This window comes from Venturia canescens, chromosome 10 (assembly GCF_019457755.1).
Source record: "Venturia canescens isolate UGA chromosome 10, ASM1945775v1, whole genome shotgun sequence".
Classification (NCBI taxonomy): domain Eukaryota; kingdom Metazoa; phylum Arthropoda; class Insecta; order Hymenoptera; family Ichneumonidae; genus Venturia; species Venturia canescens.
The window spans coordinates 7,681,588-7,708,791 of record NC_057430.1 but is presented as its reverse complement, the minus strand read 5'-3'; the positions used below and the strand labels follow the sequence as shown (position 1 = coordinate 7,708,791).

The following is a 27,204-nucleotide window of genomic DNA, read 5'->3' as shown; positions in this document are numbered from 1 at the left end:
CTTGACCCTTTCTATAAATTCTGTTGCAATAGTTCCTGTTCACTCTTATAGTACTCATAAGAACTTTTTTGAGCATCATGATTTTTTTTTTCATTACACCTGATCTGCGCGTTCCATATTTTCCTATTGTTCTACAACGAATTTTTCGTATATGTATCTGCATTGAAAGTTTTTTTTCCATCGCTCTTTACCTTTATTTTTTGCGAGCTATCAGTTCCATTTTTTCCTCAACAATTTTAATTATGTCAAAATTCTTTAATCGCGCGGATATTTGTTTGTTTTTTCCGCAAACGGTTATACACTTGTCGAATGTTCATCGATTGTTTTGAAAAATGTATACATTCTAAAAAAGTCTTATGGGAAATATGACAGGAAACTATTTATTCGTTGTACTTGAACTGAAGTTTATACAATTTTTCAGTTGCAAGTAATAAATAAATCACGAGTCACAAGTAAATTATTTATTTCCTAAAAATGATGTGAAATTTTTACAACGTTTCAAAATTACTTTGATGGCTGGAGAAGTAAATTCCTCCATCAAATTTCTTTCGTTCTAAATATTATTGATAAATGGGTAAAATTCTAGTAAATCCCTGATCTCTAGAGGATTCACATGACCATTTGTAGGGTTTCACCAAGGTTGATTTCTGTCTCAATGACGATAGAGTAAAGGGTCTGAAAAAAGAGGAAAAGAACAAAATTAGATCAATGCCAAGTATGCATCAATCATAGAAAATGATCTGGTGTGTCGATACGGATGATGGCAATATAAATTTATTTTGCACATTTAACAAATTATTTACACATATATATTTCTTACTTTGCTTTATAAACTCAATCTTTTAGGTTCAGTCAATTCGCAAATAGTTTTTGAAAAATAGCTCACAACAAATGTTCCTAAACAGATAATCACCGATTACAACTCGTTCAGATTGCTCGGACCTTTAATTGTCCACAATGCTGAAATTCGTAACGTTGAAGTTCAACAAAATGAATGTAAAAGAAATTTGTAGTTCACCAATTTTTTATTTCACGAATCATTGGTGTATGGGTTGAAAAACTACGAATTGCAAATTCGATAGGGAACAAAATTGGAGATTTGCTGGAATAATTCGAGTTTTTTTAAATCACTTCGTTGGACTCTAACGTTGCAAACTTCAACATCATAAACTGTTCTACTGTACCCAGTTTGAATGAATGGAATCCAACAAAATTTGGAATTGACTTTTTTAATAGTGTTTTTTCCTTCCACATAGAACATTTTTTCTTGTACATAAAAACAGTTCTTATCAAACTCATGGCTAATGTCTTGTGGCTTGGGTTCAAAATACCTCAAGGGGCGCACAATATTTTTATTTTCTATATTCAAATGCATTCACTGCTATTTCTGTGTTTTAATATTTTTTTTTCTCAGTTAACAAGACGCCATAAACGCAAATTCTTAATCACTTTACATTTTCCATGGCAGAAATTCTTGGCACAGTCGGATAAGAGTAAGAGCGGTGACATCAGCCTTGCAGAATTCATACATTATGTACGGGAACACGAAAAGAATCTCAGACTGCAATTCTCAGATCTTGACAAAAATCGAGATGGTGAGATAACTAATTATTTTTACTTCAACTTCATTGTCAATAGAATTCGTTTTCCTTCCATCAATTTAAATGCATAACTAATCTGTCCATTTTTTCCCCATTAATGAACTTTTATAAATTTATTAATTCCCCACTGTAGCTAAAATCAATTTTTTTCTCTAATACAGCGAAACAAAACTTTTTCTACTGTTATATTTACCTTGGATTGGTATATTCATTAGTTGGCAATAAACAAGTTGATAAAGCTAATACCGCGTGTGTTTTTATTTCAGGTAAAATCGATTTGGAGGAGCTGATACGAGCTTTCAAGGATTTGGGCATAGAAATGAGTAAGGAAGAGGCAAAAAAATTACTCCAACGGTAAAAATATCATATTAATAATTTTTAAAAGGAAAAATAAAAATTGTAAAACGTCAAAATATTGATGGCAGTACAATATAACTGACGAAAAATGTCAATTATTTCATTCTCTTTTGAATATTCCAGAATGGATCAAGATGGCAGTCTCAACATTAGTTTCAACGAATGGCGAGATTTTCTCTTGTACGCTCCTAGTACAAATATCCACGAGCTCATTCTTTACTGGCGTCATTCGACGGTGAGTCACTATAGAGAAAGAGAAAGAAGAAAAAAATTAAAATTCAAAAGGCGTTGAAGAGCTTCAGCACCCCTAGTAAGGACATTTTTTCTATGGTATAGAGATGTGAAACTCCACTAAATAGGGCATGATAAGAGAGATCAAGCCAGAGGGAGAGTTTTTTCCTTTTTTTTTTTAACACGAAGCGTTTGCCAAGAATAATAGAATTATGAGCGACTGCACTTTTTCTCTTCCTGTACTCAGCACGATATTTATTCAGTGTACTCGGAGAGAAAATCATTTATTAGATAACAGTTACTGCAATACATAAAATATGTTGAATCAATTATGGATTTATATTATATAATATTTTCTATGAATGATAGAGCTAATTCAATGAATATCACCGAAATCAAACTTGCTAATTATGACTTACCGATTTGACGTTCTATCGAATTTTTTGAAAGGTGTAGAAGAAAAACCTTGGCTATAATCCCCACTATGAAAAAAGTTTCACACAACCGATTTATAGTTATGAGCCACTATATCCAGGAGTTTCAGCTCAAATTGATCAAGTTCTTACACATATTTTCATTCTATATAGTATTTCTATAAATTTGTGAGAATTATAAGTAATTTAAAAAAAATGTTCATGTCTTGCAGAGTGGAAAAAAAATGTTTATGTCAAATTGAAAGGTGCGCACAGATCGGAGAATCATTCTATTTCAGAATGCTGCCATAAAAATGGTAATCAGTCTGTCTCTCAAATTAGATGACCGATTTTTCTGGAAATTGGTATAAAAGAACTTTATGAAATTGTCTTTTTTTCAATTATTTTTTGACACAATTTTTCCTCGTAAATGAGAAAAGGAAAGAAGTGTGTTGAGCAAAATCTGAACAGTGCGAAGCATTTTGCGAAAAATAAAAATAAAAAAAATCCGGTTTTGACAAAAATTTGCTTTTTGTCTAACTAATTAAAAAACTTGTTTCATAGCAGGGTTGATGCGTACAATCGAAATGGTAGTACTCGCCCTGGATAGGCCTTCCAACAAAACATTTCACAGAAGTAGCAATAATAGCTCAATTGATATTTTTAAATTTTCTCCAACGAAAGTTTTCAGTTTCATTGATAACGATACGTTTTATCAAATAAACTAGAAATTGCTCCAGCAAATGAGTTTTTCCAGACTCCACCAGTTTATTGCACTAATTTATTGTTCTGCATTTCTAGATGAATGCAAGCCCTCAATCCCTCATCTTACGTTAGTTTCCTGGCATTGTACGAACCTCGAGGGAACAATTTTAGGCTCGATACACATAATTCTTAATTTTCTTTCAATTACGTTATTTCTTTGACTGAAGAAAGAGTTTATAATGAGTACCTTCGAGTACATTTCATTATATAATTTTTGCAGCGATACGTCGAGTTTAAGAGTTATCGAGAACCACCGATAACGGCAGCTGTGGCATTGAATCATGAAGCTTTAATTGCTTTCGGGTGCGGTTTTAATCGTGGAAAGTAGACAGGAAACTCGGCTACAAGAACGAGTTTTGAACGATTTTTTTATTCATCAGTCTATTACTTGTGACCCTTTTCCAGATATTCAGTCGCACGAATTATCCAAAGTTATTCATTTTGCAGTTGAGGTAATTTCACTTCTACTATACGTGGGACGAGAGAATTTCATAAAATACAATTAACATCGACGAATTATTTAAAGCCGTGGTATTCCAGTGGTTGATCAGGTTTTCATCGTTATAAAAGTAGCCACGGAGAATATTTTGATTATAAAAGTTGTTGATCCTGGCTATAACGACGTTTATAACGATTTATAACTGAAATGGAAAAAAAATTATTCAACCCCGTGCGCGCCTTAAAAATTCGAAAAATTCGATTTTCTTTCATGTTTCCGTCAAAGAAAAATCTTATCCAGTAGAAAAACAGGGATAAATTACAAGACATTTTAATAATTAGAGATTTCAAACTAATTATTCAAACTAATGTCGTTCGAAAATGGTCTACAATTTTGACGTGCACAGACTAATCCTTCAATTGTTTTCAGTAGCGTGCACACACACCCAGAAATTAAGCACACCCAAATACAGTACTACGGGTGAAATAGCAAACTCAATCTCCAAACACAAAAAGGAAATGAATAAAAAAGAGTACAATTTAGGAAAATACTCCTAAAATAATTTCGGTTCGTTCAATTTTACATTCGTGGCTACTTCACGCCCGTCTATACCACAATTTCATAAATATATGTAGGAAGAGTGGACCCACATCTGTATTTTCGGTTTTTTTTTTCATTGATGGAAGAAAAAATTTCTCAAATATCGAGTTCTAAAATTGAAAGATATTTTTCAACTTTTTAAGGACGGGGACTTTTACGTTGAAATCGATCTTTTTTACACGAAATTCGTGCATAATATCGATGCATTTTTCAAGTGGAGTGTCCGACCAAACTAGCGATTGATATTTCGATTAGACCAGTCCCTTGAAGGTTAATAAACAATATAAGGTTGGAATATTTTTTGTAATTTAGAGCTTCCAACAAAGTATCGTATTTTTTGAAATGGAAAGTTCTAAAAGTTTTCCCTGTATCCTTGGAATCCTTGATTTATGGGGAAAAATATCTTTTTCACGTCGCGGAGAGCAATCGCGAATGGAGATCGCGCTTAATAATTCTGTTCCATAAAATTTCAGTGCTTTGAAAATTCTAATAAAAAAAATGTGCTTAAAAATTGATGTCATTTTAGTATATCTTTTGGGACTGAACCGATTCCACTGAAAGCACTGAATTGTATTCGGAATTCGCATCGAGTTGATTTCAAACAAATATGTTGGAATCTTTTTCTAAAATCATTAGAAAATATAAACGTTGATATAGTTTGAAAAAATATCACATAAGTGAACTCTGTAGATTCGTATCCAGTTGCAAAATTGAAAAATTCTCATCCTACCATATTTTCCATCGAGAAATATGTGAAGTTGTTATACATTTGCCTAATTTTTGACGAAATATCCTACATGAAGAAATTCAACATCAGCTCTGAAGCGCCAGAGCTGTTTCTTGTATCTTGTTTCCTCAGCATCAAAAACATCGAACAAATCTACCGTTTTATTCATCGGATTTTTGCGATCGTGCTACGTACGATGACATTTTTATTATTTTAATCGGACGAACGATGTCAAAGAGTTTCAATTTCAAAAATTCGAGGTGTGATTACCGACTGATCCATCATCTTAACCCCTGCTCTGGATTGACAAAGAGTTCAACGCAGTAAACAAAAACGACGAAAAACAAATTTTGATTCGTAAAAAATACTCACGTTCAATTGCTTAAAAAAAAAAATCACATTTTTCCATTGCTAAAAATACGTCTGCCATCAGAATTGATTTGCTAATTCTTTTTTGCATTCGACTTAAAAAAACGTTCCAATTGAATTAACGTAGGAAAATTAAAAAAAAAAAAACATTTAGAAATCCGTAATAAACTTACCAATTCTTTTTACCTTGTTAAGCTAGCAAAACCAAGTCTAAGAAATCAATTTATCACCGACCAAAATTGAGTGCTTTTTATCTGTCAATTATGTTCTGTATTGAAAATCTTGTGCTTTTTTCATTCTCGATAACGAGTAAAGTGTAAAAGTCGTTTGGTGTCTTAGAATATAAAACTTTGGTGAAAAAATGAAAACAAATAGTAAACACTTGTTTCGTGATCTGCAATCATACTTTAATCACGAAAAGTAAAAAAGAAATCTGAAAAAAAAATACAAAGTCTACAATTTGCTGTGACACATTCGTTAAAAATTCCTACCAGTCGGAAAGAGTCAGCATTTTCCATGGAAACTTCCATGCAAAATGAACGTATTATCAATCGTATTACACGTGAGGCATAAACATATGGGGCATTCCAGGCCAAACCAGCCACTTTTGAACCCGACCCCTTTCGATTTGACGGAAACTTTTTTATCTTTTTCTACTGTACCTACCAAAGAAATTTTTCAGAATTTTTTCAAATTTTTTTCCCGACTCAAAAATACTTATGAATTTAAAAGAAAAATGCCATTATTTTTTTTTACAAAGCGACATAACGTTTTCGAAAATTGACTTATTGGGACGTTTTTTTTAAGTTTTATTTTCGAATGAACTTTTCAGAAAAAAATATCAAAAGGTCATACAAATCCATCTTCAATGTTTTTCTTTGAGAATGAAGATAGAAAACGAAAATTTTGGGATGATTGCCATTGTTTATTTTATTTTATTTTATTTTTTTTTCATTTTTCCATAAGAAACTTCGATATTTTCTACGAGTTCTCTGAAATTTTCAGAGTGGGATCTTCTCGCTTTCTATTCTTTTATTCCATTACGAAACAACAATTTTTTTTCAATTCAACTTATTGCTAATGACATCTTTTTGAAAATCTTCTAGGATGTACCGAGAACCTCAAAAGTTGAAAAACAATGATAATTATAAAAATAAAAATCGATAATCATTGGGAAAATTGAAATAAAAAAAAAAAATCAGAAAAAACTAAAGACCGCCCAACAAAAGATATTAATTTTTTGTATTTTTCTAAACTACATTTGAAAACCAAGAAAATGGAAAAAAAAATTATGATTTGGCCAATTTTCGATCCAACTATAAGGTTTTACAAATTTAGAAGTAGATTAACCGTAATGAAATTCATTTCAATTGTTCTCTTTTACACTCTATGCTTTTTTCTTTTATGTACTCATAGAATCTGTAATTAAATTTATTCAAGGAAGTTCATCTGGTACCGAATAAGTCGAATGAAAAATGATTGCGACTAGCGTAGTCGATTCAGTGAGTTTTGGCAACGCCACGACCTCGTAACCTGTACTGTTATTGACAGTATTTTTCACGCGCATTCATGTCATAATCAGTGTTAAAACCTTTGGCAAAATTAAAACATGGCAGAAACGTCGAAAAAACAAGTTTTTCTCAATTGCATCAATATTTTCTCACCCGTCCTTCATATTTCATTGCAAGTCCTTAGTGCGAGTTGCATGGATAAAAAAAAACGTAGTGTCCGGTTTCAAAAAGCACGCGGTTGCAACTTTGCCATCGTAAAAGTAACATATGGGTTAACCTTCCAATGATCACCATTTTTCGAGAAAAAAATCATTAATTGCGAACTTTATAAGTATCGAATGGATTTTACGAAGCTGTAAACATATTCAGATATTTTTCTATCACTTATGGAAGTTTCTGCAAAAATTGTTTGTCAATGACTGCAGAATTCATATATAAAGACGGGAAAATCACTGAAACTCGTAATAATTTAGAAAACCCATTTTAATTTTTTTCTCACGTACAAAGTATCCTCGGACCTTGAAATTTGGTCAGGACAATTTTTTTTATTATTCATTACTGTATTAAATTTTTTTTTGTCGAAATTTCATTGTTAATTCGATCACCAGATCAACTTCGTTAATGAACTATGTTTTTTTTTGAGTATCAAACAAAAATCACAAAATATTCAGGGCTGTCTTTAATTTTTTCGAAAAAAATTGAAATTTTTCTAATGATTACCGATTTTCATTTTTATAGTTACCATTCTTTTTCAACTTTTAAGGTTCTTGGTACATCCTAGAAGATTTTCGAAGTGGTGTAACTAGTAATAAGCTGAATTGAAAAAAAATGTTGTTTCGTAATGGAATAAAAGAATAGAAAGCGAGAAGATCCGACTCTGAAAATTTCAGAGAACTCGTAGAGAATGTCAAAGTGTCTCATAGAGAAAAGGAAGCAAAAATAAAAATGGCACTCATCCCAAAATTTTCGTTTTTTATTTTCATTCTTCAAAAAGACCTTGAAAAGATGGATTTGTGACCTTTTGATATTTTTTTCCGAAAAGTACATTCGAAGACAAAATTTGAAAAAAAAACGTCCCAATAAGTCAATTTTCGAAAGCGTTATGTCACTTTGTACAAAAATAACGCCATCTTTTTGAAAAATTCATAACTATTTTTGAGTCGGGGAAAAAACATTAAGGTATAACTGGATGGATAGCTCGACCAAAAATTATATCTGATTGGAATTTCCGTACTTCGTGATGCAATAAAAATCTGAAAAAATTCTACAACATTTGGAAAGCTATGAACAACAATTATCAATAATAATATTGCCCAAAAGTTAATAAAAAATTGTTTAAACAATTAGTTATTCAATAATTTTGCGGTGACCTATTGTTTTTTTTACGAATCAAATGTGTGTGTTTTTCCGAATGCTCATGAATTTTTTCAGAATTTTCGTGGATTTTTGAAATTTCTTGAAAAAATTTTGAAAAATTTGAATTTTGGATATGTTTTAGAAGACATATTTATCATCAGCTTTGAAAAGTCTCAAGGTTACTGGACCAAAAATGTACAAATAGAGCCACTTAAAAAATTTAAAAAAGGGAATTTCAAAAATCCACGAAAATTCGGAAAAAAATCATGAGCATTCAGGAAAATGCGCACATTCGATTCGTAAAAAAAAAACAAGGGTTTACTGTAAAATTGTTGAAAAATTATTTATTCAAACAATTTATTAATAACTTTTGGGCAATATTATTATTGATGATTCTAGTTCATAATTTTCCAAATGTTGCTGAATTTTTTCAGATTTTTATTGCATCACGAAGTACGGAAATTCCGATTAGGTACAATTTATCGTCTGGGCCATCCATCCAGTAATACCTTAAAAAAATTCTGAAAAATTTCTTTGGTAGGTACAGTAGAAAACGATAAAAACGTTTCCCCTAAATCGAAAGGGGTCGAGCTCAAAAGTGGTCGATTTGGCCTGGAATGCAACATACGTACATAATAATCAGGAGTGCACAGAGGAGACGATATTATTCAATTGGATGAGGTTAAAAAAGCTGCATCTCTGATTCGTCGATCGCCGAGGGCTCGCCGGTTAATCCGGAGAATCGTGACGTCGTTTTCTCTCTCTCTCTCTCTCCCTGCCTCTCGTGAATCATGACTAAGAATCATGACCTTGTTTCCCAGCTGTTCTCCCACATACGGTGCAGCTCTATATACCGTAGTTTCGCGAACGCGTCAGTCGTTGAGGAACACATGCGCAATGCTTCCGTCCGGCCTCTCAGACCTGACTGCGCTGACGCACCCTTTTTTTATATTCATACAGGAGTTCGGCGATCGTGTTCTTCGAGACGTGGAGCGATAAGCACGGTGATTTTTTTCAAGTCCCAATTTCCTATGTGGTTCCGAATCACTTTGGTGGCTTCGGCAGCGGAATTGGCGCGAATTTTTTCAGGCCTTACCGAGATCCATTGCGGGAAGGTCAGGCTCGATGAGCTAGTTTCGAAGTTGGCCAGAGTTTCTTTCGAGTTTCCGAATAATTAAGGTCTTCTGGATTTTTCGACGGTTTTGAAAGGTTTTTTCTCACGCATTGTCTCGTTGTAGCTACGAGTCATTCAGCTCCACCGGCCAGCGCGACGATGAAATCATCGACGAGCTGGACTTTCAATATTCATCATGGAAATAACGAGTTTGCCAAACCGGAAGCAGCAGCCCGTAGAAAGGGAGACGAGGACGAACTCCTCGAAGGATCTTTCGATGGACGTCAATCGCGGGGCAAGTAAGCGACTTCTTCAAGTCGTTGTACTTTGTTTAAAAAAAACACTAATGAAACGGGAGATCGATAGAGAAAAACGAATCCATTGAGCACTCGAGAATCGCCAACGCCATCAATTTCGCCATCATCAATCACGAATGCATGGGAATATGATACACTGTACAATGCACCACACCGAAGCGGGGAGAGAAAAAGCAAAAAAAAAAAAACGAGAACGCTGAACAAGTAGGCAAGACAGAAGAGAAAAACGTGGCGAAAATAACGGATGAAAAACTTTGCAACTGGGTTACGGGATATCGAGCGTGTCCTTCAAGGACGTATCGACCGACCGGCTGAACCACCCACTATGAATCGTGACATAATCGAGTCTCCCGGACTACGAAACAAAGTGTGTGTCCGCGATAAGCTCTTAGAGCATCGCTGATTCTGTGCTGACACGCTTGAACAGTGGTAGATCTTAATTAATCAAGGACTTTCGACACACGCTTATGATTTGTTTGCTGCAGTCATTTTTTTGTAGGCGCCTATTGAATCACATTTTAACGACACCTTGCTTGTTTTCGGTTCACTTTGTTTCTTAAATCGACTTTTAATTTATTTGAATTCATTTGGGTTTTGACCTACTTAATTAACTGTAGCGTTAACGTCATCAAATTATTCCAGAAAAGGACCTTGATTTGCTCGTTTTTTTTTTTTTTTTTTTTTTTTTTAATATTCCGTCATTTTTTTGAAGTTGCACTTGCAAAGTTCGCGTGAATTGAGCTCATGAGGATTCGAGCTCGTAATTATTTTCTCGTTATGCCTGCACGAAGTTAATTTTTTTGGTAGTTCAATTATGAACTGTCGGACGATGCTTGAAAATTGTGTCGAAGTACTATTATTTAATTTGTAAAAAATCTGCATTTAATGCTTGGCAAATGACAAACTTTGGAAGAAAATTATTTTAATGACAAAAATGGGGGAAAAAAAATTATTTCGGAACGTAGTCGGTACTAATGAAACTGTTAAATAAATGAAAAAACTCTTGGTCACTAGGAATTCCGTGCGAGAATTCGTGATCGAGGTCACAAGCGTTGTGTCGAATCGCCCGAAGTAGAACAATCTCCGTTGCAACGTGTTCCACAAAGTTGTTGCGATAAACACGAATATTCGAGAGTCTGTAACTCTCCATCATGACGAGACTACGAGGCTACGATTTCTCTTTTCTTTCTACTCTCGCCACGTATTTTCAACACCACCAAGAAATGGATTAAACAAACATTCTATGTAATTTTCGTGCCCGAAAAATTCGTCATGCTCTTTATCAATATTTTCTTATCGATCGATAAATCTCGATCGTTCACCGTCAGTTGATCAATGAATCGAAACACAATTATTCATTGACGTAGCTTATCACTGAACAAAAAAAAAACAAATCATTCAGATGGAATTGAACTTTTTATCGATGGAAATTGAAGAATCAAATTTTTCGCAACTTCCACAATCTTGTACAGGAACACAAAGAGTCTATTCGTTTGGAGCTTCCTTCAAAATCAGAGTTTTTTCATCTACTCATGTACGAATTAGCCAAATGACAATATTTATTCCAGTTAAATTGAATTACTTTATAAGTTATTTTAACATTTGCCGATCAATTGAAATTGATTGACAAATCCTGAATCGTAAACTAAAATTGGTACACTACCATTTTTTCAAATACATTATCGAAAAATGGAGCAGTCTGTAAAAAAGTAAAAACGAGTAGTCATGCTGAGTCTGAAAAATCCGCTGCTGCACTGGTAAATTTACATTTGTTTTCTTATCTTGGAATGAAAAAAAAATCAAAATGATAATTTTTCAGTGTAACCAAGAAACGTTCGTATATACGTACGTTCTACACGAGCTTATTGTGAATACTATTCAGAAATCGGGCGTATGTCCAATATAAATCGGTGTGACTTACGAATTTCTGACTTCAAATAATAAAAGAATTCCAAGTACATAATCAAATTTCAATCGATAAAATTACGTTATCTAAGGATCGCGTGAGCGGGTTGACTCGCAACAAGAACCAATTGGAGAGAAAAATTGAAATGAAAAAAATAAAGAAAAACTTTTCAATGTTGAGATTTTAGATATTATTCACAAAGTAACCACGCTCACCGAGGCATCAATTTTCCTAATAAGGAAAGTCACCTCAGTGTCCTCCCACAACCGCGTCGGAAAAATTACATTTTGTAGTTCACATCAAAGTATAAACCCTCACAAAAAATTTGCCGCACATTCGCGTATTTAAGGGGTGAAATAAATTCCTAAAAATTAGTGGTTTTCTCGTTTTTCACTTATATCTTCGAAACTAAAATAGATACGATAAAAGTTTGAATGGTAAATTTATTCATTTTTCAGTGCTCAGCAATAATGTGTAATCGGAAATAGTATAGCTTTTTTAATTTATTTTATTTTCATAAAAAAACGTGCTTTTTTGTACATCTTTCTCTAAATGAAACCTTATTATTCCGATTCAAAATTCAATCACATCAATCTACATTGGTTTTTTCCCGTCTCAGATGCTCATTAAGGAGAGTGTAGTAGTAGTAGTAGTAGTAATATTTATTTGCACATAGGCTTGCGCCTTTTACAAAGGAGAACGTTTTAAGTGGTAATACATTATGTTTACAAAAATATTTGGTATCCTAAGGATTTCCGTATCACGGTGTGCTTAAACATCTAATTGTGCGTCCGATACAGCGCTATTTTAACAAAAAACTTATCTCTTATTCGTACATTTGCATATTATCTAGAGCTTATACCTCTGATTACTATTTCTTTACTATATGATTAAACGCATGTTTATGTAATTTTACATACATCGTAGTTTTAAACTTCATATGTCATCGGTATGACTAGCTCCGTATTTTGGTTTATCCGTTTCCTATCATAAAAGCCCGAATTTTACAAACTTCGAGTATAAAAAATGCAAGATTTTTCGTGGAAGATTCATCAAGGTTATCCAATGCTATTATTGGATGTGCAATAGGAAGATATTTTTCTCTTAATGGTGCATAAATCGGGCAATCGCACAAAATGTGCTCAATAGTCTCATATTGAAATCTGTTACATAAAGAGCAAGTAAGGTTACCGTCAATTTTGTAACCTACTTTTTTGAAACGGATCATTAAAAGGTCACGTCCTGCTAGGCGGAGTTGCGCTGCCAACCTTATGAGTGTTAACGGCATTGATGCCTTAAGATACTCTTCACATTTCAGTTCGTTCAACTGTTTCACATTTTTGTACAATGGGCTATACCTTGACAGCAGGGATCGGATTACATCTGTTCTGAATTGCTTGTCCTTGATATTTGCCAGTAATGGTTTAATTTGCGTATTTATGGTGCTTGGTGAAATATTGTCTAAGATATCCGCGGTACCTATTTTGTTCAAGGCTTCTTTCAAGTTAGAGTACCAATTGTATTTAGTTTGGCCGTTATTTGCCGTATCTAGTGCTACAAGCTGGTCAAAAGCAATTTTTGGATAGCGAGTAGGACCCATTTCCAAGAGTTTTTTAACGTACGACAATGTTTTTTTGATTACTTGGATTGCAGTCACAGACAAGCCTGTTTCCAGTCTAATCATGTAATTTGGTGTGCACTCCGGGACTGCAAGCACGCTTTTGTAGAAGCGGAGTTGTATTTTATCTATTTCATCTAAATGGCGCAGTCCCCAAACATTCGCAGAATATAGGAGGGTCGATTTAACTACTGCGTCCAATAGCTTGACCCTTGCATTCCAATCATTTACTTTAGCAACTAACATAGGACCCCAGATAGTACCCAACGCAATTTTCGCCTTTGAGACAAAGTGTTTACACGCTAAATTAAAGAGTCCAGATCTAGCAAAAGGTACTCCAAGGTATACGTATTCTTTTACGATTTCAAGTGGTGCATCCTTATATTTTATTGATTTGATTTTTTTGCATCTACCTGCTTTTTGAAAGACCATTACTTTTGTTTTATTCGTATTGACTTCCAGTTGATTTACGTGACAATAAAGCTCTAGTGTGCTGAGTTTGTTTTGCAGTTCAATTACGTCGCTGGCCAGAAGAATGAGATCATCAGCAAAGAGCAAGATTTCCATTTTTTCTACAATGCGTGTATGTCCGTTGTTTATAAAGAACTCGCAAATATCTGCCAATAGTAGAGAAAAAAGGATTGGGCTCGCCGGGTCGCCCTGCAAAACACCCTGCGTGATATCTATATCGTCTGTTTTTTCGAATTGATTTACTCTTATTTTAAACGTGGCCTTGTTGTACAAATTCTGTAGCACTTTAATTATTTTGGTGCTTACTCCTACTTTATAGAGTTTGTCCCATAGTATACCATGCCTAACTGAGTCGAAAGCACGCCGGAAGTCCACGAACACTGCAAATAGTTTGCCTTTAGGGTGCGATAGTGCTAAGCCAATTTTTGCATTTAGTGTGAATATATTATCTTCGCAAGATCTATTTTTTCGAAAGCCCGCCTGTGCTTCTGGTAATATATTATACATTTCAGACCAATCTTGCAATCTTTTAGCGATAAGCATTGTAAATAATTTGGAGATTGTGTTGGCGAGAGCAATGCCCCTGTAGTTAAGCGGGTCGTCCGCATCTCCTTTTTTATAGAAGAGTATTATTTCGGACTTGCTCCAATTTGTCGGTACTAGACCTGTAGAAAAGACTCTATTAAATAGTGCTGTTACATTATTTAGCCAATTAGGTGGAAGTGCTTGCAAAAACTCCGACGAGACCCCATCCGGACCCGGTGCTTTGTTTGATTTAGTTCTCCTGAGGATACTCCTAATTTCTTCGACCGAAAAGTCCTCATCCAACGACGTGTTCACTTGCCCTACATATAATCTTTCTACCGCCTCTCTTGGTGGCATCAGCTGTTTGTAAAAATTTTCCCATATTTCTATCGCAATAGGACATTGTTTGTATGTTTTTCTTTTTAGTTTCCTATATGTAGTCCAAAAAGTTCTTGCGTCTTTTGAGTTTGAGAGTTCATACTGGATTTGTAGCATATGATTTTTCTTTTTCAGTTTGATCAGCTTGGTGTAGACATTTTTTGCTATTACATACTTTTTTTCCCAATCAAGTTCTCTATTTTTTACCCATCTACGATATGTTCTGCTTTTTGCTTTTTTTGCTTCTACGCAACCCCTATCAAACCACGGTTTCTTTTTATTATTGTACGTATTTTTAGTTACAATAATCATGTCTAGCTTATAAGCGACTGCCCAAATTATGTCCATAAGATTTTTACTCGCTGCATCTACGTCTAAGTCGCATTCTTCTGCTGCCGTTATGGAGTTCATTTCATTCCAATACTCTTCGTGCTTTGTTTGATCCCATTTCAATATCGGTACACGCAATTTATTCTCGGATTCTTCATTTATCTGGCATTGCACAGTAGTATCTAGGTCTACTTTTACTGGCAAATGATCCGATGTTCCCTCATTCAATATTGTAAAGTCATTGCAGATATACGATGCTGCAATATTCGTCCAGACGTAATCAATTGTAGTGTTACTTTTTCCGAAAAATGTTAAACCCCCCTCTTCATCTGATTGTGATCGTCCATTTAAGACGAATAAACCAAGTGCCTCGAATTCGTTTAGCAACAATGAACCATTTCTGTTTATTTGCGTATCAATTGCTTTTCTCGCATGTGAGAAACTTGTGCCCTCAATAATTGCTTCATCTAGTTGGTTGAGATCACCAATCCGACCATTGAAATCTCCTCCTATTATAATGGCTGTATCGTATCTTTCATAGAGCTCGTAAATAAAATCTGTTAACATTCGCAGCCTATCCACATAAAAATTATTCCTCAGGTATACGTTTAGCAATAGCACTTTGTGATTCCCTATATTGAATAACCCCGCAATCCAGATATCACTTGTGTCAATTATGGTGAAAAATGGCACTTGCTCTTTATTAATTAGCATGCATGAACCTCCACTTGCCCTACCTACTGCATGGTCTCGAGTAGCCTTGCTTGTGATAAGTTCAAAATTATCCATTACCTTTGGTAACCTCAGTTTGTCCTCTGTGCTCCACGTTTCATTTAAACAAATTATTGCCGACTCTTGCCAAATTACCTCGGATGGATTTGTAATAGTATCAACAAAATTTTGTATCCCATGTACATTCCAGAAGATGATGCTCTGCTTAACGAAATTTTGAGTATTAATATTTTCCTCGACATTTGTGATATTCGATGCCTCTACTGCGTCTTCAATCCATTGTGATTTTTTTACATTCGGCTTGTTTTTGAACTTGTTTTTGAACTTAACGTATCGCTTATGGGTTATCCGCTTGATTCCGACGAAAATTCTCCGTTAACCCCACGCCTTCTTGCCAAATGTAAGCCGTGTCGTTGATCCACAGTCTTCCGAACCCAATTTTTATGGCATGTCCTTTTGACTCTTCCTTCTTCGCGATTCTATGGATTTCTCTCTGCATTTCTCTTTCGGCAAATGTTGAATCATGCTTTACGGTGATATTTTGGAGGTTGACGTTCTTTTTCTTCATCATCAAATGCTTTTTCGCCTCCGAATTACTCATTTTCACTGCTAGCATTATAATTTTTCCTGCTTTTCTTATGGGAGTCACTTCTTTTACACAATCTCTCATGTCCATTTCAGCACTAAGAAAATCCTTCACTGTATTTTCAGGCGAATCTCCTACGATCTCCAGCCCTCTGATAACCACATTATTTTTTCTGATTTGTTTATCTCTGAGTTCCTCCCGTCTCTCCAGCTGGGAAAGTCTATCCTTTAGTATTTCATTCTCATCTTCTAATTGCGTTAATTTTGTTCTACACAATTCATTGCTCGCAAAGACTCCATCCAGTGTTTCTTTGAATGCATTGTAATCCTGTTTAATTTCTTGGACGTCAATTGTGAGATTATGCAATAAACGTAACACTTCCCCCATTTCGGTAGAGTTTTGTGGATTCGCATTCCCATTCTCTCTATCTGCGTTGTTCGTTGGACATTTTGAGGTTATTGCCGTGGCTTTCACTCTCAACGACTGATCTGCTTTATCTATTGTTGTCGTGGCACTTTTTATCAGATGGTTGGTAATTTTACCGCCACTAGCGCTAGCAGCGCCTTGGCGCGTATTAACACCCTTGACCATTTCTTAACCTCACTTTTATTGCGGGAATATAAATCAAAGAAAACAATGCAATTAGCTTATATCTTTCAGAGATAACACTTTCACTGGTTCCCCTCACCCTGGTCTATTCGACGACACCAAAACCAACAATTAGGATATTCTACTTGTATTTTTTGGGCACTTATATGATAGCCACTTAACGGTCTCGATCCGCCCTGTGAGCGCAACCACCTTAAGGAGAGTGAATTATTTCAAACCCAAAAAATTTTATAGATTTTAACTTATAACATGTCTTTATCAAACTATGAGGCTTCATAAAATATCCTGTGACGTTTGGTTTTGGGGATAATTCGGAACCATGATGTCACATTTGTGGTGATTTAGCTGTTATAACATGGTGCAAAATTTTTGGGTCTCAAATATTTCTTTGAGGAGTATCTCCATTATGCTTGTCATGAGTACTAGCATCTTAAGGTATTCCTTTCGCAGGGCCGTATTTTTTGGTGTCGCAAACTAGGGCACTCGAAATTTGGACTAATTCCTAACCTCTGAGAAGTCGCTGTTATATGGGAAAAGCTTCTGCTTCTACCATTTTTCCAACTTCTATCGTTGATATCTTTTTTAAACATTCGATAACGCTTTATTTTTATCGTTGCTATGGATTCCTTACATTTTTTTTTATTCTTGAGACAGTTTGTATCAGGAATTTGGAGTTATTCAGTGTACGAATTATTGAATAGAAATGTGGTGATGACGGATTCTCCATAAGCTCCCGTAGAAATTTTATGATTTTTAACATTTTAATTCTTCATTAAATGATCGATAACCTCACCTGAAATTTCGCCAATCTATTTGGATGCAGTTGCACTTTACTGTAAATTAAAATCAATTTTTTGTAGGGATTTCGGGTTTATGAAAGGAATACCTTAATAACTATCATACATAAATTCAAGGCTCCCAGTAAATGAAATAGAGATTTGCATATTGAATAAAGTTTTATAGAAAATGGAAAAAATCATCTGATAGTTATTCGCTCGTACGACAATAAGTGCACAAAACTAAACTAGAAATAAATGCTTTATGAGTATTTTAAGGAGGGTGGATCACGAAATCAAAATAATCAGAATTTGATAAAATTTGGTGACAACATCCTTTAGCATCAAGTATACAAATCTATTTTTTTCAATTTTTTTGACTACATGATTATCGAATAATTGAACGTTAAATCGAAGTTCTTATGCACGAGATGTATATCTGTATATATGTAAACTCTATGCTTATATACGTGAACTTTAGTGTTCAATTACTCGAGAACTATGTGATAAAAAAATCTTAGAAAATGTATATTGTCTTATGTATTTTAAAAAAAATACATTTACCAAATTTTATGAAATTCTTATGATTTTGAAATTTTTTATATTTTTAACATGGTTTAGCATGGTAACATTGTATCGTCGCGATCCACCCTCCTTAAGGAGTTTCGGTACAGGCGATAAAATGTTGCCATGCTAAACCATGCTAACAACATGAAAAATTTCAAAAAGTTCAGAATTTTATAAAATTTGGTGAACATATTCTTTAGAGTTAAATTTGACAATACAAATTTTTTAAGATTTTTCTTCTGTACAGTTATCGAGTAATTGATCACTAAAGTTCACGTTTACAAGCATAACGTTTCCATATATATAGGTATACATTCCGGGCATAAGAAATCTGCTTTAATGCGTAATTACTCGATAACTAGGTAGAAGAAAATTTTGAAAAAATTTGTGTTTTCGCACTTGATGTTGAAGAAAATTGTCACCAAATTTGATAAATTTCTTAATATTTAGACTTCTTTATCGAAACTCCTTAAGACGAGGGTAGGACGTCATACCTGGATATACTAAACTTGTTTGTGTACGTAAACATTTTTTGTTTGACAAATTTTTTAATTTTGCTTTATTTTCAGGTAAAATAAAAACTTATTTGACGATAAGATGAAGAAAAATGTACAAAAACACACGTTTTTTTATTAAAATAAAATGAATAAAAAGAGCTATACAGTTTTCGGATACATATTATTGCAGAGCACTGAAAAATGTATAAATTTGCCGTTTAAACTTTTATCGTATATATTTTATTTTCGAAGATATAAGTGAAAAACGAGAAAACCACTAATTTTTAAGAATTCATTTCACCCCTTAAATATGCGAATGGGCAGCAAATTTTTTGTGAGGGTTTATACTTTGATGTGAACTACAAAATGTACCAGGTTGTGGGGGTACAGTAAGGCGAATTGCCTTGTGAATCGCTTTAATAATGAGAAAAATAGTTTGAATTAATGAGCGACAAACACTTGTTGAAATATTGTTTTGTGTTTTTAATAAACGGAATCGAGTGATGTCAAAGTTCGAAAATTCCGTGCCATGGCTTGACGACTTAAAATAATCGAAAAAATTAGTAAAATTATTTCCCAAGGAAGTAAAAGGCCCACTTAATGAGATTCATCTTGAAAAATAGTATTTTCTCTTCGAGTCATGGCTCCACTGTTCGATCGAGAAAAGAAAAATACTGGACATTATTAATCAAAACTGTGTCCATCTGTCCTCTGATAACGGATAATTAAAAGTGCCAGACGGAGCTCAAAATAAGCCGAATAAAACAAACGGATTTATAAATCCTTGCAGTTTGTTAACCAAACATGATATAAACTTGAAATCCGTTACGAAATTCTTATCGCTCTCTTTTATTTTTATTTCATTATTCTCATTGGAAAAAGTGTCTCCCTCACAGGGAGCCTAATCACGAAAAAAAACGATCACGTATTTGTTCAATTGTATGGATCAATTGGGCAAATTACATGTGTTCGTATACCGTGACACTTTCGAGCGGAAATATTTCAGCGCTTACGTCACACAAATGCGGATCCCCTTTTCCTGCTGATACGAGTTTGTAAACAAGAAGAGCAAAAAATATACAATTGAGCCACAAAGGTGTGACGCATTCGAAAATGCGGAATATTTCGGAAAGAGAAAGAAAAAAACGTAAAAGAGAAAAAAGCGTGTTGCGCTTGTCTCCAGATTCGACTGGATCACGCGAAGAAAATTTACATTCACACGCTCGGGAACTTGTTAAATCTGCACGAGAGCTGATGGGTCGGGAATAAAGTATGAGAACCTGGTTTTTAACCATAACTGACCTGATCCAGTTTCGGTCATCGAGGGGACGACCTTTATTGGTAATTTGCATACGAAAAACAGCTCTAATCTTAATTCGAAAATGATTTCACTTTGGAATTTAAACACAGCACTGAATTGTCCGAATGAGCGAGAACACTCGTTGTAATTTGCTCAACGAATAAAAACAATCATTTTTAGAGTGTAAAATTTAGACTCATTCCAGAGTTAATATCTGATAATAATTTTTCAATTTACAACATTTATATTTTGGAATTCATTTTGATAATAATTGAAAAAACGGAAATTATTTTTTCCAACGGTAATAGAATAACGTATATTTTTTTTGACTTGAGGAAGCCTCGAATCAAAGAATAATTAATAAACTTTCTGAAAGTAAGCCTCGTATAATCAAAAGCAATAATCTCGCGAGTGGCGAACCTATAAACGATGATGTTACGAGCTGAAAAGCTCTAGCAATGTTCAACTTGCATCAATCGATCTTCTATTAAAGTTGTTCCATTCAAAACCACCCCCTAAATGCTAATTCAAATTGGCTTGGTAAAATTATTTGTAAATTTTCGTACCCTGTAAACGCACCGATAAGTCATCAGGCTTGCCGCCATTTTCGTGTCAATTGATAATTGAAGCCGCTCTACTGCATTCGCATGATAAAACGGCACGTTTCCAGCACATTATTATGTTGAAATTCTTCTCGTTCGTTTCATCAGCTCATACGGATAGACGTGACGTCACACGTTCTCGGAATATGTTCGTTCTCTCCTCTCTCTCATTCTTTCGCTCTATCTTGTTATTTTTTCTTTAGTCTTGAGACGTTTGGCAGGCTGTGTGCAACGGTTTGGCGTTCATTATTCTGCAAACTACACCATAGATGATTCATTTGGCGAACCTAGAAATTCTCCCCTCGAATCTATATTTCGATTCGGTTTCACGCGATAGTGCGAAAGTTTCTAAACCTCGTTGCATTCCACTCGCCGTTACGACATCTCACCAATTTTCATTTTTCGGCACTCGGCCAAACAAACGAAAAATAATGCTGCACGTAACTTGAATGGAGATTTTTTTCAATTTATGTAATTGCTATAATAAGATAAGAACGAGGCATCGGTTTCCAAAATGTTGTCAAGCGCGATTTTTCGGTTTTTTATTTCTCACGTTTTATTTGATTTTTTTTTTTTCACTTAACAAAATAATTACAGATTTGTATTTTTTTAATATAATGTTTTTTCATGAGTTGTGAAAGTTTTTTCGAATTGTTGCGAATTATGACATTATTTCATCATTTTTTTATGGAAGTTTTTCACATTTTTCGTGATATGATCAAGAAACAAGAGACCGTCAATGTACTTGTCCCAACCTTTTTTCATCAACGGGAATTTTTGAGGTTTTTGCATTTTTCGGCACTCGGCGAAGTATTTCACACGTATTTTAAAAAAATTTGTAAATTCCTTGCACTTCGTCCACTTTTAAGATATCCTCAGTATTTAAAAAACCAATGAATTCATTTTGTAATTCATTCTCTTTCGGTACAGTTGATAATTCGATTTCTTAACTCAACGCTACCAAAATCATTCCTTGATCTAAATTTTTTATAAAATTGGTACAAACAGTGTAAACATAGTTATGAAAAGGAGGGAAAGCAACTCAAATTCAAGGGACGGTGGAGGGGAGGAAGTCGTCAAGTTTGAATGAAAATGATTAAATGTGCCGATTTTTGGAATTTTCCCCATCTAATTCAATCGCATTTCTTTGGCTTTTTCTTTAGATATGTCGCATTGAATCGCTATCGCGTTTCTTATACAAATTTGAATTTTTAATAACTTTCACTAAAATTGGCATACAAAACTGGTTTTTTGTCAATCCGTAACCTCGAAAATTTTCATAGCATCGAATGTGTTTGTTCTTCAATTTAAAATTCGGTTATACCAGTTTTCGTCTAAAAACCAGAAAAAGGTCAATGGACAGTCTTTAACCATCTTTTTTCAAAGATATTACCACGGGCAATCATATATAGCACAATATTACTAAGAAATTTTGTAATGATTTTTTGATGGTAAATAATATTTAAATTCATTTCATTACGAAAAGGATTTAATGCAGAGTTATTAAGGAGTTTGAAGCGTATCTTATGTTAAAACTATTTTCCAACTTTGCACATTAAAATTTTTTAAACAGAAAGCTTAAGACAGTATTAAACTTCTGGCGGGATATGCCGATGATTCACCGTCGTGAAATTGAGATATTTATTGTTGAAGTTTGCAATTTTTTGAAAGCTTCCATAAGAAACCTTGTCATTTTCAACAATGAATATCTCGATTAGTAGGCGATGAAACCTCCAAGTTTTTCACACATTCTTAAGCGCTATTCAAGAAGATTCACGTAAATTTTCAATTCATTAATTTGGAATAATAAAATCTAATGTATTTTTCGTATGATGTCCTACATATATCGCTTCAACTTCCTTAACACGACTCGGTAGTGCAGTGTGAAAAGTTTACGTCTGACAACATCGGACATAGTCAGTTGACAGCTGGGGTTAGAATTTAACATAACGACAAAAAAGTTCCATAGAGCATTGTGCAGATGTTTACATTTATAGATTATGCGACGTTGCCACAACTTCACGGGGTTATGAAATCCTGAGGTTTCGTGAGCATTTATCGTCTTTAAGGCCTTAGGCCACTCTATAGAGGCCGAAAAAAATAGGCTTTTTGGGAATTTTTTTTCAGAAATACTACAAATTAAATCGAGATAACAGAAACGTGATTTTATTATTCATATCAGTGACTGCTTACAATAATTTTTTTGAAACGATTTAGTGCAAAATGGCGGCTGTGCAGCGTTTTTGCGATGGCTCAACTTTTCAAGTTGGCCGGACTCATAACTCAGGCAATTTTCAACCGATTAACTTGAAATTTTCAAAATATCTTGAAAAATACATTGTCTATGGAAGTACGTAGGATTTTTGCGATATATTGATTTTTGGCCAAATGGCGCCCTTCTAAAGTGGAAAGTGAAGATCTTGAGAAACTTGAGAACTGAAGAATTGTCAGATAATTGTTAATAACAAAAAGCCTATTTTTTTCGGCCTCTAGAGTGGCCTAAGGCCTTAACTTTATATTTCTAATTCAGATGTCCGTTGATCCCCTTTTTTTAACGAACTGTTAAAATCCTCAGGGTTCAATGCATATAATAGATGTTTTTTATGATCAACATCTGATATAAAAATACATGGAATTTTGAGTTATACAGGCTTCGAAGTCATTGTGGCTATATATGACACGTAAAACTGTGTTTTTTGACTAAAAAAATTTCGATTAAACAGTCGTTAAGAGACCTTGAAATTTCACAGAGATTGAGTTTTAAACTTGGACTATAATATACAAAAAAAATTAGAGTGCCATCTGAAATGAAGCCTAGTGCTTATACATCCTTAAGGTCACCCATCAATTGTTTGGTTGGCAAAAAACCGAGTGGTTTGATATTTCAAAGTAAATATGAGTTGCAGGCTACAGGCTATTCTCATTTTATCGGAGAACAAGGTGTAACTCTTATTTTTTCCAAAAAATCAAGGATGTCCGAATAAATCGTGCAATTACTTTAGAGCCATCTCTCGCACTTACGCAACTGATGGATCGCCTTAAACCCCGATATTTACAAGCTCCTCGCTCTTTCTAATTTAACCGAATTTTTTAGGACAACTTTCTTTCGTCTCAATCTAACTTAGCGTCGCTGAATCCACCAGAAAGATAATACAGAACCTATGTCATACCAAAAAGCACTGAAGAATTTCCACGAGTAAATGAGCTAGACATTGAACAACCTTGGAATTTAAACTTGGAAACACTGACACTGAGAAAGAACCAACATCTTTCCGGGAGGCTCGTCTACAAGTTTGTCGTTTAATACAGAGATAAGACAGTTTACAGGGTCAAGAAAATAATGACGTCAATGCGTCTCCGGTAGATAGTTATCGCGATAAGTAAACACCGATGAGGAAATAAACGATCGTTGCTGTTTATGGAACGGAATAGAAAAGTAACCATATGAAACAAACCCCGTCACTAGTCAAACCTCCGATCATCATAACATGATTATCGGTCAATTGATGAATCTTTTCAGGTCAGAAACAAAAAATCTTGAAAGTCTTTAAGCTTTGAAAGTTTAAAAACATGAACCCCCAAACGAGGAATCGCACAGTTTAATAGAAATGAAAAACTTGAAAAACATTGATAGGAAATAAAATTTAATGGGAAAAAAAATTGGAATAAAACAATTTTCTCAGGACTTCGTTTTTTCGATTTGGAAGAATTCGTGGAAGGGTAATTGTGACAGCCGAATCGGAATTTCGGGAATGTTGGGAGACCTGCATGTCTTGGAAATGTCTCTCAACATCCTCTAAATCCCATTTTCATTTTTTTTTAAATTTCCTGTTTATGTATTGAATATTATTTTTGATAGAATTGATGCAATAGGTTTTTGTTCTTTATTCAATAAATAGATTTGCGATGATGGTGAATCATTGCTGAGCGGTCAAACTGTGTCAAAGAATTTCGATTTCGAAAATTTCAAGTGAGGTTAGTCGACTGATCCATACTCTTAAGGATATATTGCACAGGCGATACAATGTTGCCATGCTAAACCATGCTAAAAACATAAAAAAATTCAAAATGATCAGAATTTTATAAAATTTGGTGAACATATTCTTTAGTGCCAAATTTGACAATACAAATTTTTTAAGATTTTTCTTCTGTACAGTTATCGAGTAATTGATCACTAAAGTTCACGTGTATAAGCATAGCGTTTCCATATATATAGGTATACATTCCGGGCATAAGAAATCTGCTTTAATGCGTAATTACTTGATAACTAAACAGAAGAAAATTTTGAAAAAAATTGTGTTTTCGCACTTGATGTTGAAGATCATTATCACCAAATTTGATCAATTTCTAATTATTTCGACTTTTGTATCATACACCCTTAAGAGCATGGATCAGTCGACTAACCTCACTTGAAATTTTCGAAATCGAAATTCTTTGATACAGTTTGACCGATTAAAAAAAAGCTCTATCAGCCTACGCAGGACGATGGCAAAAATCGACTGACAGAGCCTTTTTTTAATCGGTCAAACTGTGTCAAAGAATTTCGATTTCGAAATTTGCAGCTATCTCTCTCGCACTCACGGTTGCGATATACCGACTGATCCATCTTCTTAAATAAATAAATTTCGAAAGTTATCGAAAACAGCTGAGAAACACTATTGCTTCTGTAAAGACTCGTCATAACATAAATGAACTTGTCTCCGAGTCGCTACCGCGACTCTAGACGAGACGTCGCCCATTCGTTCTTCTACTTTTTCCACTTACCTAAAAACTGGACCATGAAGTTTTCCCACAATGACTAATCGAACACAAAATTCTGTGTTTTTCAATCAGGAAATTTCCCTACATAAATTAGTCAACGAAATGTTTGAAGTCCCAAAAACATTGCGTATGAATGCGTAATCCACCGGTTAGGGGGAAAGTAAAAAGATAAAAACCGCACTCGCTGTTGAAAACGTCGTGTGTGCGTCCGTTATACTGTATATGACGTCGGAGATGAGCGTGGCGGGGTTCCCCGTGTCTCCGGCGAATCTTAGCCTATCTCCATTTACGTTTTCGTCCCGTGACCGAGAGTGGAGGCACACCGAAGTGGGGATGTCGCGTGTACTGGTGTGTGAAAGCGAAACGAGTGACTTCAGTGTTCGGGAATCGGCACCTGACCGACGAGCTCTCTCGTGCAGCACGTTGCGATGAAAAAAAATCTCGAAAAGCGAGCGTCAATAATTTTATAAAAATCCAAATCATCGGTTACTTCCCCTTTCAATTGTTTGTCTCAAGTTTTGAGGAATCGTTTACGGTGGTTCGTGAATGTTTAAAACGTCGAAATCCGTCATGATGGAACAAGAGCGCGTTGACAATGGCTGTCAAGTCTGCACCGATTTTTTACAAGTTTATCATGAACTCCTTCAGAGGGTGAGCGTCATTTTTTCTTCACTTTTCATTGGTGTTGTGGAAATTTACTTTTAGGAATTTTGTACTAAAATTGGTGACAGTTTTCCCTTTGTATTCCCTGGCACGATTCATTTTCGACTTTCTCGAATGAAAAAATAAACAATTGGTTTACAAATCTACTTTCGCAATCGTGTGTTTGAATTTTTATTTTAAAATGGCACCAACTCGAGCGCAAGAAAGTTCGCCTACGATTCGTCGTGTGCAGCGCTGCGATCACTTCCGCCCCTCCCCCTCCCGTCTTTCCAATCGTGTAAAAATCTGCCAGACTGCCAGACGTTTCTCGCTCGTAAGCGTCAAATCTCAAAGTACAAGCTGCCATCGGAATTTTGTGTCGTTATCTATCTTAATTAGTAATTGCGTGTTTTCCTGCTAGATGCTGATTCACCATTCATTCGTGATCGCTCAGACACAATGAGAATTTGTTTTCGTTTCTATGCTTTATTAATTCTTCGTAACTCGATTTACGTGCAAGATACGCACGCGTCTTTTTCGTTTGCTCGAAAACGTCATCGCTCTGGATTATCTAACCATGTTTCGTCAGGCCTTTGGCTTTTTCTCAAACAATCTCGAAAATGATATTCCTCATTTACTATTCCGTTATTCAAATCGAATTCGCCAATTTTCGAAACGCTCTTTAGGTTATGTAAACAGAATGGCAACGTTGCAAGCGTTACAAGTTTGCCGCTGAAATACTTGGAAGGATTGTTTCATGCGGAAATGTGGAAACAATTTATCTGCGTTTGCATTTTTTTACTACTCGAAATCCGATTCCACAATGTTAAAATAATCCTTCTGAAAATAAGTACACTCTAAATTCATTGAGCACAAAAACTCACAATGGCGTCCGAAACCTGAGACACAGTGGCTGATAAAATATCTAGAATATTTTCGGAAATTGCACTACCGAAAAAAAAACTATTAATATCCGAGTTGCAGACGTTGAAAACGTTTTAGCGAGGATTTTTCCAAACAGAAATGCTAATTCCTTGTCGTCAGCCTGGAGACCAAACGGAGATACTTTTTTGACTGCCACGCCGTGCGTCTAGCCTCTGACGT

At 34.7% G+C, this 27,204-nt stretch overlaps 1 protein-coding gene and 1 long non-coding RNA gene across 2 annotated transcripts in view; one reads left to right on the top strand and one right to left on the bottom strand.

Moving 5' to 3' along the window:
- The window catches only part of SCaMC (Short Calcium-binding Mitochondrial Carrier), a 40,003-nt gene that overhangs the window by 924 nt on the left and 11,875 nt on the right, over positions 1-27,204 (top strand). Inside the window, exons 2-4 of the mRNA XM_043430115.1 lie at positions 1,469-1,595; positions 1,868-1,955; positions 2,082-2,193. Coding sequence (XP_043286050.1) covers positions 1,469-1,595; positions 1,868-1,955; positions 2,082-2,193 — 327 coding nt within the window. The remainder of the gene's footprint in view (positions 1-1,468; positions 1,596-1,867; positions 1,956-2,081; positions 2,194-27,204) is intronic.
- Positions 447-25,858, bottom strand: LOC122416952 (uncharacterized). The gene is made up of 2 exons (XR_006262196.1): positions 25,462-25,858; positions 447-675 (listed from the first exon to the last, which is right to left on the bottom strand). It is a non-coding gene; the product is annotated as an uncharacterized lncRNA (long non-coding RNA).